We start from the raw sequence: 14,057 nt of genomic DNA, 5'->3' as shown, positions 1-14,057 counted from the left end.
GCAAAGTATCGACATATGCATTGTTCTCTTCCTCCTCTCCCTTTACCTCAACTCTCGTTAGTACTCTCTCTCCTCATCCATAACAGTCATCTACGAGTCCCAACAACATCGTCGTCTAACCTCATCGAAAACATAATTGGGATGTTAAAATTATATTTTGATCCATTATTTTTATGCGTGAGTAAAATTAATGATGTTAGGGTAAATAGAATTAGATGCTTTACTTTCATATATATATATATATATATATATATATATATATAATCAAACCCATATAAACTGATTCTATATAGCCTATCTGTGTCAAGGCTGCATATATGCTCTTTAGACCTTCGTGTAAAAGATCTTTTACACGGGTTCTTTCTGATCAAACTCCATATATTGTTTGATCACTCTCTGAATCAAAGAGCTTATGAAAAGGCAAATTATAATTTTCAATTTTCACTTATATTATTGATTTAAAACCAAATTATAATTTGATATTATCAAGCTATTTGAATCGATAACATTCAATAGAAGATCAGTTTCATGAATAATAAAATAATATTTATAAATAATTAAATATTACTTCAATAGAAAATAAGATAAGAGAAAATAGATATCTAGATATGATAATATAATTAATATTAATAATATAAGAAAAGATAAAGGAAGAGCTAATTTTTTAATAAAAAATTATAAATAAAAATTTAAATATTTTAAACTTAACTAAATATACAATTTTTTATAAATCTCAATGATAGCAAAATATTCTTAAATAGTTAGGATTTACAAATTTATTGTTGTTATCAATGTAGCATGTACTTTAATGGGTTCCACACGATGCACCTCAAGAGTGGCATTTCTCATGGGACACTCACGACGTAGTTGCAGCAACCAAATTTCCACGGAAAAAAGTACGCCCATTCGTGATTGTCTTTCTTTACGTATATCAAATATTGTGGTAAATTTCCAGCAAAAGATCACAAAAAATCTGTCATGCCATGCTCGAGACAAAAGAATGCCAGACAGACTAATCTAAATACATCATTCAACAACATGACTATGTAGATGTTTGTCATTTTTCATACGACCCCCTCAGATACTATAACCAAGCTTTCTCCAAGAAAGATTGTTTCATGGGGTTGAGAATTCATCTGATTTCTATGAAGACACTAATTTTATGGCTAATACAATCATAAGATAAACTTAAAATGGAATAAAAAGATGTGTTTGGTTAAAGAGTGCTGGGCACCACACCATGCTGGATGCCAAGAAGTCTGGTGTTGCAAAAAGTGAACAGAGCTATTGAATTGGAAAGATGAAAAATTAGACTGCTGCATGAACTGATACGTGAGCAAAAAAGTCATAATAAAAACATAAATGCAGTACCAAGAATACCATATTAATTCGTTCCCACTGTAATGGTGAAGAAGTAGAGCTTCAAAACTACCGCAAGACCTAACTGCAACAAAAATATTCCAGCAACAATCAGGAACCATCTCTCCCCAGCAGATTTGATGTGCGTACGAAGATTGAGGGCAACAAAAGTTGCAGACATGAATCCGGCAACACCAGCAATCACCCATCTGAAGATTTCTACAGGTACAATGGAGAGACACTGCAACAATGCAGATAAACAAACAAGCATTAAATAAATGACCAGGCAAACCTACCCAAATAAACAAACAATGCAGATGAGCAAACTTGATATCCAAAACTCACTAGTGCAAGGACAACAAAGATATCAATAGAAGGAACATTGCAGGCTAAGACAAATTATAGAGCAGATATTCTAACCCTTACATTTTGCATGTAGAAAATATTTCACAAGGTGTTATGCTGATGGGATTCAGATCAAAGAACTACCAACAGGAAGTAATTATGAATAACAGGATGAAGTAGCAATGCAGATTCAATCCTTTTATGGTGATGTAGCATGCAACAAGAGATAATTCCTAGCACCTCCCAACCTTAACAGCACTAGCTATATTTTGTATATATTTCCAATTTAACAAATGTCATCATATAATAAATACTTTCAAATTCTAGCTTTATTCCATATTCCCATGACACAGTAATAAGAAAATCTTGAAACTGTTTTCATGACATTGCAGAGACTCGAGGACTAAAGTAGACCTCTCCTGAATTTTTGGAATCATTGCCTGGTGGCTGAACAAAATAGGAACATTGAAAACCCTAAGCTAGTCAAAACAGAAAAGCAAAGCATACTGTTTGTTATACCCGTTCTTGAAACACAAACTAAACACTGCAAAGACATGGTAGCTTGCACCAACAATGTATAGGTAAACTATAGACAGGCAAACTAAAATTATCAACCATGGAGACTTAAAAGATGCTTCAACTTGCAAAATATGAATCCGGAAGACACACAATCTTAACAATGGCTATAAATAATGAATGGTCGAAGCCCTAGAATGTATGAGAACATAACATGATTGACCCAATCAACATGTAAGATGATAGCTAACACAGATCAAGTTTGCTTCATCAAAAAGTTTGAACTAAGGAACAAACTACTCCATGTACCACCAAGCCCTTGGCTCCTGAAGTTTTCAAGTAGCAAGCTTACCCATTTTCTCATCAAAAACAGGTGTTTCATATACAAGTTCTAAACTATTGCTCATGTCATTCTATTGATCAAATTATATCTCGAAGTCTCAGAAAAATATAACATAGGCATCTGACATGTCTTTTATTTTTATACAATTGTTTCCAAGCTTCTGGATGGCCCAAGCAAGCTTAGCAAAGGAAGTTACAAATCTAAATGGCAGTTGACATATAAGCTATCTTGGTGATGTAAATGCCATGGGTACGATTTGGTACAAATGGTGTATACCAGTCCGACAGCACATAAAACCGGGTAGTACACTCGGTACAGGACCTATATCGCCAGGGACAAGCCCTGTAACAGGCAGCAATTGTTTTTATTTTTATTTTTATTTTTTAGCTTCTTTTCATGCCTTTTCAAATCTCAGCACATACCAGTATATTGACACATGGTATGCTAGCGGACTGGTATGGGTTCGGTGCCTGATATTAAAAACCTTGGTCAATGCACATTATAAGGTCATATTATGGAAGATGATGTTGCTCTAGATACTACAAACCAGTTGAATCAACTTAATAAAAATATCCCCATTGTTCACGAGTTTGGATCTTCGAACAATAAAAATTAATGGCAAGAAAGATGCCGTGGGAAAGCTGCTTTTGAATGGAACCAACATATAAAATAGAATGCATAGCATACCGAGGCAGGAATGAAAACAAATAAGGAATATCCATATAGACACCAAAGCTGAACGAGCCCGGATGGTGCTGAAAAGTACTTAAGTATGGCGTATAAACCAAGAGGGACCAAGGTGACATAGCCATAGAATAAACCAGCAGACCACGTGACCAGGTTAATGTCGTAGTTCCACTCTTTCTTCTGCAACTCATGTGCCACATAAGTGACAAATGTGCCAATAGCAGCCGCCACAAAGATCAAAGTGGTGCATATCCAGAATGGGCCATACCTGCAAGAAGTACAAAGCAGAAGTAATAAAAATCCAGTATTACAATTGTTCATGTTATACATGTTGGCAGACCTTTAAATGAATAAGGATATCATCCACCAAACGTTCCATACATGGCACAAGATCTCAATATGTAGAAGTTTAGGTGTTTGATTAAAAAAGAACCGAAATGGTATTTGTTTCATCATCAAAATGAGGATGAGGTTTAAAAATCCACTTACTAGACTTAAATAATTAAATCACTTCACATGTCTGGTTCAACTTTAAGCTTGGAACCAAAGTTGATCAAGGTTGGCAGATGCTAATCATAAAGTTTATATATAATTTATCAATCTGATTACATTACTAATTGTCTACGTTTGAAGTAATGTTATAATATATTATGTTTTGTTAATATTATTATCAATATCTATTACATATTTATATTTAATATTTTAATTATTTTAAGCTTATCGATTGTTTAATGCTGTTATATCAGACATCATTATATACTTCTAATTATTTATAATTATGGTTCAAATAGTTTTATATAAAGTTTAGATCATACTTTATCTTATTTATGTCATCTAATATTTTATTTTATTTATATGTATATTTTTAGTATTATATATATATGGCTAATATGTTGTAATAATTTATTGTAATTTATTTATAAATATTACATAGCTACCGATCCTAGAATTCCAAATATTCACCTTCACACAATTTTCCCAGATCCATGGAAGGCAGCAAAACTAAAAGTGTCAGAGACTACCTAAAAAATTGTCCAACAAATTCATTGTTGATAATTATTGAAGCTTCATAGAACGAGGGTCAGAACTTGAAGGGTTGCATCAGATAGTGTGCCGAGGCTAAGCTAAGTAGCAACTCATACAATGGCGGATGCAAGACCAGCATAATAAGGTAGAAGATCATGTAAGGAGATGGGGTACGTACAGGTCCGGATTATCTGCCGTATTCTCGGTGAAGGTCCCCCTGAATGGGAAAAGGGAGTCTCTGATCCTTTGTAAGACATCAGACGTATCCACATCAAAGTACGGCTTGTATGCACCGACGGTGAAAGCATGCATCCATCCCGTCGATCGGGGCTCATCGGAGATCCCGCGAGCTGGCTTTGAAAAGCTATCTAACAAAATAGGATCTCAGATCAGGATGAGACCTCAACAGAAAGCAAACGCAGACACGACGAGGCAATTAGCCAGAAGAAACAATAATCATCAGAGAGAAAGGTAAGGAAAGGGACGAGGGGAAGGGGACGGTCACCGTCGGCATCGGAAGGGGGGCGGAAGACGGCGGCGATCTTGCCCTGGGACTCGGATGAAGGTGGAAAGGTCTGCAGTTTGGACTCTGCATCAAAGAAAAACCACAAACGATGGCAACAATCTGAGAACGAATTGCATCAAGAGAAAGAAACCACGAATCTGACGGGAGACGACGGTAGTACTAACCTGTGAATTTGAGGGTCACGTGATCCGGATCGGAGACAGCCTGCGGAAGCAGATCAAGCCAAAGTGCAACGGATCGGGTCAAGTCAGATCCAAGAAAACAAATGAAAATACCTGACCGCCGTCATGAAAGAGGAAAAAACGCTTACTACCGGGACGGATCCGGAGACGACGCTGTTCTTATTCTGGTCGTCGTCAACGGTGGTGTAGCCACCGCTCGACATCATCTTCTTTGAACTTCCTTAATGGATTTCGTTTCTCACAACAACGACAAGACGGGTGGCCGTGGGAGCGTCTCCTCCGCCTCCTAGCGGCTCGATCTATTTTCGAGTCCTAGGGGACGTCGCCACCAAGAGAGAATTGTCGAGGTTGACTCTCTTTCTTTAAAAAAATAGATTGATTTAAGGGGAAATAATGCAGATGCGGGGTCACGGCATCACACCGAACCGCCTCCAAAGAACCACCGACGTCGTGTTTGGGTTCGAATTTACCGCACCCAGTACTCACCTCGGTGGAAGAAATGCCTTGCAGAGTTAAAAGATACATAAAAGAATAAGACAAATAGTTTATGATTTTAATGCAAGTTGTCCAGCCCTAAGGTACTGAAAACATATAACAAAAATTGCATAAACTAAACAAATCAATCAGCACAAGGTAAGTATTACAAACAGCATGCACAACTGAGGTTATTGATGATGTGGTAAATGGCCAATCAATTCTGAACTGAAAAATTATTATTGAAACAGGCGGGTGTGATCCTGATCCATCAAAACTCTCTTTCCCAAGAAAGAACGCCAATGTGCCATTGCACAATGTTGCATCGCAGCCACCGCCGTTGTAGAAACAAACAGTGAGATCAACTTTGTCTCAAAACCAAGATATATACACATCAATGGAAAAAAGAGCTCTTCAATCACGGAACTGTGTCAGTCTGTTACACCAGCACGAAAATTAGAGTACAAGTTTTCAAGAACACCCCATTTTTTATTTTTCTCTTTCAAAAGCACTATAAAAGACGAACAAAAGAGAACCTGTAAACTGTAGCAGACGACAACCTTTAACCCTACTCAAGCAAACCAAATTCAACTTTCAAACACTCAAGCTAATCTGTAAAAAAAATTACAGACTCATGAAATACACAAGGTAGCTTTGCATAATTTATGTACATAAAAGATGCGCAATATTCGTATTTTGCTAAAAATGCATGATAATATGTAGATGTGATAGTGCAACAGAGATATAGACATGTGCCACTACCTAATAGGCAACCCCACCTGAAAATCCATCCCCATCATGTAGCAAGCTCTCGGTTAACCAGTAACCATCCCAGGAACCACCTATCCTCTGTAACCAATGCAACAGTCAGATCAACTTTATTAAATATCACCAATGCAGACAGGGTAGAGCAAAACCAAACCTGAACCATTGTAAATTGAAAGATCTCTTCCTCCTCTGGGCGAGAGCCTTGTATCCATACTCTTTGCTTAAATCGGTTCTTTTGGGATGCATGTGTGCCATGAAATAACAAGGCAGAGTAAATTGTTTTGGCATGCTACATAACCTCACTGAAAATATTCATCTATCTAGAATATTAGTGCTGAAATCAGATTGGACACACAAGCTTTCACTTAAATGGGACCAACCTCTTCAACCCACAAACTGCTCAAGATTCTCCTTTCCTTGTGACCAAGCAAGACCCGGTAAGTCGAATGGTGAAATATTCGTCGAAAGCGTTCAAACTACATTGCCAAATTTGAGAAAACCAAGAAGCGTAAGGAATGACTTAAAAGAGTAAGGAATGCATGTGATTATGTACCGGTCAACACAACTCCTTAAACTGAATATCTTTCTAACCTGTCCTAGGTCAAAGAATGGTCCAAAATAGGTTGACCTTTCAAAAGGATCAAATCCAGCAAACTGGTAGAAACATACAGCAATGCTATCATCTCTACCGTGGAAACATAAGCTACAAGTGTGCTGATAGCAGAGACAAAAGAACATACCCTGTACATGACCTCTATCCCATAGTCTTGACGAGGTTGATCATTGTATTTTAATGCATCAAGCTGCCATTTAACCGCTTCTTCTGCACTAAACTAAAACATGCAATAACAGTTCTTCATATTGCACACACAAATATAGGGAAACTAATGCTGTTTTGCAGTCAGAACATTACTTCCAGCCTAGGGCCAAAAGGTCTTTTCCTGCGGGATTCAAGCCTGAAAAAGAACCAGAGAAACCCATAAATCTTTGTTGAGAAGCAAAATGAAATCTTTTAACATAAACTTTTAAAAAGATAAGAAGCATAGAGAAGTTGTCATGACAGTTGACATTAAAAATTTGCATTAGATACTACATTTAATTATTCACAAATGAACAAAAACTCTTCTCTTTTCTAATAACTTTATACATCCACCTCAACAATCTCGTTTCAACGACATAAATTTTTTTTGTACGTGTTGCTTTTTAATCACCCAACACTCAGATACATAAGCATCATGGTCCAACAATTGTCTTATAAATTTTTTTAGTCTAAAAGAAGCACGGTGGTTACGTGTACAACAAAACTTGATTGTATAGGACAACAAAACTTACAGAATAAGAGAAAACACCACAATTATTTTGTAATGGGATGATAAATAATGGAATGAGAACTAGATTGTTAGAATCAAAGTTATGAAACAATGGTGATAAGGGACTATTTGGTCGACCGGCCATTGGTGCGGCTTATAGGCTCGCGAAGAATTATCCGCTTTGGACGATGGGCGTACCCGCACGGTTTTGTCCTTTCAGAGCATGTGAGCTCCAAAAGGCGCATCTGAGATTAAGGGAGACTCGACGGACTTATGAGACCTTGATTCTCATACTCCTCGATCAATATGGGACTAAATGGCCTTATCAAATGGTTATGCTTATAACAAAAGAAAGATAATAAACGAAGCATAATAAGTTTGTCTTGTCTTCTTGATTGACATGCAATTCCAAACAAACAAAAATAAAATCAACACACAAGAAAAATATGAAGTAGGTTATACCGAGAACATCATGAAATGTCTTATGTTAAAATTAGGCCTACCATGGATTAACTGGAGTTGTAAAGGAAATGCAGACGATGGTATTTGGTTTTAGGAGAGACTTTTGACAAAACCCTAGATACTAAAAACATTTTCTATTTTACCTTTTTTTTGTTTTTTCTTTCTGTAATACACTTAGAGTCTTAGTTGTGCCTTACCAAAGAATAAAAAAGGAGATGCAAGTTATATTTAATTACGATTACTTGATTTTGTGGGAATTGTTGAATTCTTGCTGTTTTCAAGAATCTAATGAAATACTGGATGCTTGATTTGTTAATTCAATAAACAACCATAGACGATCGCATAGGTTGACTAAGCAACGTATAACTATTTTCAGACGCTTAAGGTAATAAGGATATCATATGTGGTCATTAAACCTACGGTGGTTGGTCATTAAACCTTGTCTAAGACACGCCCAGAGGGGATGAAGGTGGATCAACTGGTAATTGTCTATGTTTCCTAGAAATCTCTTAAAACGCCATGAAATTGCTTCTTTTGTTTTCCTTCTCACTTCGCCTCACCATTTGCAATTGGATAATGTGTAATCAATCGATTTCTCGTCCAAACTCTCAGGAATCCTTGCAGAAAGGGACCCATAATTAGCGCCTAAACAACAGAAATCAAGCTAAAGAAGCGCCGCGCTAATTTCCACATGAGAAAGCGGGGGTTAAAAATGAAGGACAAATTTACCAATCGGAGGAGAGGAAGTCGGGAACGGGGACGTCCGAGGAAGACGAAGCTCTGATGGATGGAATCACAGATGAGGGTTTGGACTGGCGGCCGCGAAAGGGACTCGCGCACAGAGAGATCGGTCGAAGCGGGGACGACGATAGCGCCATGATGCTTTGATCTGATCTGCCCCCAGCTTCTCTTCGTTTCGATCTTGCCTTAGTTTCCCCCTCCCTCTCTCTTCCCGCTGGTCGATTCCTCTTCGTTATCCCAATTAATAATAGAAAGCGTTGTTTTGAGGGTCTGGTTGCCGCCTTGTCTAAAGGCTTACGCAAAGGCTATTAATGAGAGGAAAAAAAATGAATGTCTCATCACAAAAATATATTTTTTCGTTTTTTATGGCTCCTCGTGTAAAGAGGCTTTAACACTTAGAATCAAACCACAGGTCACGACTTTGAGGAACAAGCGAGAGTTAGTTAGTATACTTATCAGACTCGATTAATTATACATATTATTCATTTTTGATATGGGATTAATGGGATGTTACAGTATGGTGGAGTCTCCACCATGACACCACTGTCCACTTATGTGATTGACATCTTAGCTTCACATGGTCACCCTCCAGTGTCACCTCATTGTCACGTGACCAAATACTCTGTCTTATTAGAGATAATACACTAATAACAAACAATCTCCATATTTTCACACATTTTGAATAATTACACGTCTCCCCTATCCGATCGCAACGATATACTTAGAAATTGCTTAATCTCGAACTCTGCATGAGTGAGTTATGTTCGAGATCGACATCCCATGACTTCATAAGCATGTCATTCAAAGGTATTGGAGACCTACTACAAAAGAGACCTACTAGAAAAGATTCATATTGATTCCGAATCGACTTTCACCTCTTGCACAATAAAAAAAAAATTGGTACATGTATTCTTATGTTCCAAATGTATTATGTAGAATAAAATTGATGTCCATGTTTTGTTATATTTCTCGTCTTTATTATTTTCATGAATAATTTTATGATAATGTTAAAAATGTCTTAAGAACATTTGGTTCCATTCGACCACCGAAGAGACGTCCATTTAATTCCATCACACTCATCAAATGATAGAATATATTCTATTAGAGATGAATGAGTATCTATCATTACAAAGTTTGAAAAATATATATAATGGTACAAGGGCTTATGGTCTCTGACAACAAAGACGAAAAAAAGTCGAAGTTTTGTGATTATAAAAATATTTTTTTTAAATAAAAATAATTCGAATAATATTTTTTATTAGAATGATGACTGATGTGACAGATTTAACATAATGAATTTTATCGTTTCTTGTCATCGTAGATATCTTTATATTAAATTTGAAGATTTCAAAATAACTCATTGGATGATCAATTATTTTTATTATATATTTGTTATAATTTGATTGGATAATTAATCTATTAATATTATTGAGCCTACCCCATTAATCCAAAATATTACTATATTATACTCTTCAACTTATTATAAGTAAACTCAATTCACATGTTTATGAAACACTATAAATGCATAATCAATAAAATATTATTTATTATTATGATATTTTACATGATCCTAATTATATATTATCTTTTATAATTAATTACTTTTAGTATCTCGATTCATATACTTCTAAAAATGATATTGAGTTCTCTATACTTATAAGAATAAAATATTTAATCTCGTTTTTTCTTGTACCTTTGATTCTGTTGATGAAAATATCATAGGGTTTATCATTGAGTGCATATGTAGTATTTTCATAAGCAAAATTATGAGGAGACACATAAATAAATATTTTTAATTTTATAAATATAAAATAAATAATATATTTTTAAAAAAATAAAAAAATATTAAAAATAAATTAACTATAAAAGATTATAATTAGTCCTTTGATGGACTTGGAAGTATCTCCAATGACAACTGAACTTTTCCTACGACACTTCCAAGTGACAGAGCGATACACGACAAACAGTTGTCGCCATGGCATAACTTTGAGGTGGACAGGTGGGTAGATAGTGTGTCTGATGCGACCTGGTGAGCCGAACTTGTATCCCATCGTGCTGACAACTCGATAGGAAGAATCACTTGTGCTAACTTGACACATGGCAGTGTATGACCCAGGAACACATGACGTGCAGGCACAACGACGGGGATCGGTCTACAACTTAAAGCAAGCTATGAAGACACTGCGTTCTATGTTGGTGGAGTTCATTTGGTTTATATGCTTTTAGCATTTTTTGTATATAAAGCAAACCACATTTATTCCCCTCATATCTGCATCGTGATCACCAGTCACAACATCGTAGCCCATTTTTGGACCGCCGTGCTTACAAATGCTACCAGCGACGAACATTTACACTTGCGGCTGGCAGCACGTCGAAGATCTTAGTAAATCATATGAAAAGGAAAAGATATTTAAGTAAGAAAGAGAAAAAAAAGGTGATCGTATAGTGATCTCTGGATGCGGTGCCGCCGAGCGGCGGAGCGTCGTCCGTCAGCACATGTCGGCGGCCCAGTGTGGGTCATGGAAGAGCGGCTGCGGCAAGGGCTGTTTTTGTTCCATGGGCTTTCGGAAGGAGACGATGTGGCTGCCCACCATGTAGGCCGTTACCGGATCGGATAGGCGGACGTTCTCCATCCGCATCTCCCGCAACCTCTGCGCGTACTCGGACCCGCGTAACAGGTCCCACACCACTCCCACTCCGCCGGGCTTCAGCACCCTAACCATCTCCGCCAGCCCCCGCCCCCTCTCCTCGGCCGCCGCTGCCCCCAGCCCGCTCGCCGACACCACGACGTCGAAGTAGCCGTCCGCAAAGGGCAGCCTCCTGGCGTCGCCCTCTCGGCACGTGACGTACTCCTGCACCCCTTCCGCCCCAGCCCGGCGAAGCGCCTCCACCGCCGTCTCCCTCCGCCGGTCGAGGCCCACCACCCGTCCGCCGGAGCCCTCCTTCTTCATCTGCATGGCGACGGCGTTGAGAAGGATGCCCCGGCCGCAGCCGACGTCGAGGGCCGTGCGGACCGCCGACCAGTCCGGGACGGCGGCGACCATCCGCTGGGCCATCTCCCAGCGGAGAGCGAGGGAGGAGTGGAGCACACTGCCGGCAGCGTAGAGGAGGCAGAGGGCGGAGAGCGCAGCGGTAGAGCCGGCGAGTCCGGCGAGGAAGCGGAGGGCGGTGAGGGGGACGGCGGCAGGGAGGAGGGAGCGGAGGAGGGCGAGGGAGGAGGGGAAGCGGAGGAGGAGGAGGAGAGCGATGGCGGCGAAGAGGGTCGCGTGTAGGGCTAGGAACGCCACCGTTTGCCACCTATCCGTGCCGTAGATGGCGTAGATCTGCATCCAATCCCGGTCACCGGTCTTCCCCATTCGTAGTCGACTTGGAATTCGATCGACTGACTGCTTACGGATCCGTCCTTCCGCCCACCAGATGCAACGAATCGGGAACCGATCACTCCTTCAGATTTCGATCTCTCCGGATCAGTCGGATCTCCCCATCTATCAATTCCTCTGCCAAGAAACAACACTTCGGCAGTGTCGATCACAGTCAAGCATGTTTCACTTGTGCCGCCGAGTTTCTTGGGAGGGCGGTGGGAGACAGTGCCGAGGCGGACTCCTCGTACACTATATCTTGCTCCCTGCTTGACTGCCTCATTCCATTTAACGTGGACTGCACTGACCGGGCTGCTACTCCGGCGTCCGTTTTGTATCGCTGATTCAGGAAGATAATAATAATAATAATTAATATTATTAGAATGTTACTATCGTTAGCTTGATTTTGATGCGGTATATAAATTAATAGACGCCGACAGTGTGTAATGAGGACCATAAGCTGTGGTAGCAATTTTTGGGATTAGGAAGGTGTGAAGAGAAATGATGTGAGATTAGGTTTGATTTGGCGGTGCGTCCCAAAGTCCAAATCGTGGAATTCTGCTCTCAGGGAAAAAGGCATGCAGAGACAAAGAAGGAAAAGATGGAAGCAGACAGCTGTTTGCAAGATTGGCTTGTGGTGGGAGACTGGGGCATCATTGATCATCACGACCGGAGGCGCCGCTCTGCGTGTTGACGTGGGCAGCCGCGGAATCGGAGATTGCCGCTCGGTGCTTTATCTTTGCGAAGAAAAAGCAAAAGAAAATTAATGTATTTTAATCTGTAGCAAAAGAAAATTGCATCGATCGTTTGCCCTCTCACTAAAAGTGTTGGAATATAGTATTATTAGACACAATGACCACAGGTTGTTTAGTGGAAATCAAAATCTTTATTTCGATCCTGTAAATAAAAAAAATAACATAATGCATTGAATATCAAAGAGAGTCAAGAGAACAAGATGAGTAGATCATTTAGTCCCACGTTGATCGAGGAGTACAAGAACTAATAACTCATAAGTCAGTCAGATCTCTCTTGCTCTTAGAAACGTCTTTTAGAACTCATATACTTCGAAAAGATAAAATCGTGCGGGTATGCCCATCGTCTAAAACAAATAATTCTTTATGAGCCTATTGGTCATACCAATTATCGACTGACCAAATGGTTCCTTATTAGATCGGTCTTAAGAGAGCTCGAGATCAGCATCTCGGTCGAGCAAATTCGCTCCCGAATCATACATCTCGATTATGAGCTCTTGGCTCCCCTATAGAAGGGATCACTAATAATGTCATTTAGTTTCATATTGATTGAGGAGTATGAGAACCTAAAATTCATAAGTCTGTCAAATTTTTTTTACCTTTAAAGATTATTTTTTGAGCTTAGGATAAATCAAATACTCCGTTCTGAAAGTTTGGATAATATCATCTTCAAATTTGCATAATGTTATTTACATTTTTCTGCCACATGAATTATGCAACAACTTATATGATTGTGGTAAAGCTTTTACGGGATATGATAGTTTTGGATGCCGTTTCTTTACGACATGTAACACAATAGATTGCTCGATAATATGATCACAACAGAGAAAAAATATTGATGCTATAATAAAAATGGACCCTACGAAAAAAGTAAAACTTAGAAGGTTTTATTAGGCTCATAACTCACAAATATTTTTCGGAGTCATAATTATATTCAAATTATTTGAAGGATAAAAATTGTAGTGAACTCAAACTTATTTATTTTATATATTAGAAAAATAGTTTGGAACACTTTGGGTGCTTGTAGATTTTTTATAGTATGTATAAAGAGGGCTAAGAGGAAAAAAAAACTTCTTTAGCATTTACATGAGAATGTGTATAATAAATTTTGAACTTAGATTTGGGTTGACACAACAAAATGTTAATTTTTATATTTATTTTTCTCATATAAAGGATATATGATTTTTCTATATAGACATAGGCAAAT

At 38.5% G+C, this 14,057-nt stretch overlaps 3 protein-coding genes across 5 annotated transcripts; all 3 read right to left on the bottom strand.

Annotated features, from left to right (window-relative positions):
• Positions 1–987: 987 nt before the first annotated feature.
• On the bottom strand, positions 988–5,339 carry LOC135622371 (uncharacterized). 3 transcript variants are annotated; one of them, XM_065124160.1, is made up of 7 exons: positions 5,113–5,339; positions 4,967–5,006; positions 4,782–4,865; positions 4,455–4,644; positions 3,251–3,518; positions 1,381–1,600; positions 988–1,284 (listed from the first exon to the last, which is right to left on the bottom strand). In XM_065124160.1, exons 1-6 carry the CDS (start codon positions 5,188–5,190, stop codon positions 1,385–1,387), a joined length of 876 nt encoding a protein of 291 aa, XP_064980232.1. In that variant the 5' UTR covers positions 5,191–5,339; the 3' UTR covers positions 988–1,284; positions 1,381–1,384. The 3 variants fall into 3 exon arrangements, with proteins under 3 accessions (XP_064980232.1, XP_064980231.1, XP_064980234.1); XM_065124159.1 differs by lacking the exon at positions 988–1,284 and having other exon boundaries at positions 1,288–1,600; XM_065124162.1 differs by lacking the exon at positions 988–1,284 and having other exon boundaries at positions 1,288–1,600; positions 5,116–5,339.
• A 691-nt stretch (positions 5,340–6,030) lies between these two features.
• Positions 6,031–9,034, bottom strand: LOC135622372 (uncharacterized). The gene is made up of 8 exons (XM_065124163.1): positions 8,728–9,034; positions 7,140–7,182; positions 6,967–7,059; positions 6,818–6,880; positions 6,607–6,702; positions 6,381–6,458; positions 6,238–6,307; positions 6,031–6,070 (listed from the first exon to the last, which is right to left on the bottom strand). Exons 1-8 carry the CDS (start codon positions 8,874–8,876, stop codon positions 6,066–6,068), a joined length of 597 nt encoding a protein of 198 aa, XP_064980235.1. The 5' UTR covers positions 8,877–9,034; the 3' UTR covers positions 6,031–6,065.
• A 2,098-nt stretch (positions 9,035–11,132) lies between these two features.
• On the bottom strand, positions 11,133–12,469 carry LOC135622370 (uncharacterized). Its single transcript, XM_065124158.1, has one exon. The coding sequence runs from the start codon at positions 12,093–12,095 to the stop codon at positions 11,229–11,231; it is 867 nt and encodes a 288-aa protein (XP_064980230.1). The 5' UTR covers positions 12,096–12,469; the 3' UTR covers positions 11,133–11,228.
• Between the last annotated feature and the right edge of the window lie 1,588 nt (positions 12,470–14,057).

Source organism: Musa acuminata, chromosome BXJ2-9 (genome assembly GCF_036884655.1).
Source record: "Musa acuminata AAA Group cultivar baxijiao chromosome BXJ2-9, Cavendish_Baxijiao_AAA, whole genome shotgun sequence".
In the NCBI taxonomy this organism is placed as follows: Eukaryota; Viridiplantae; Streptophyta; class Magnoliopsida; order Zingiberales; family Musaceae; genus Musa; species Musa acuminata.
Note: the sequence above shows the minus strand (reverse complement) of the source record. Positions and strands in the feature narration are given on the sequence as shown.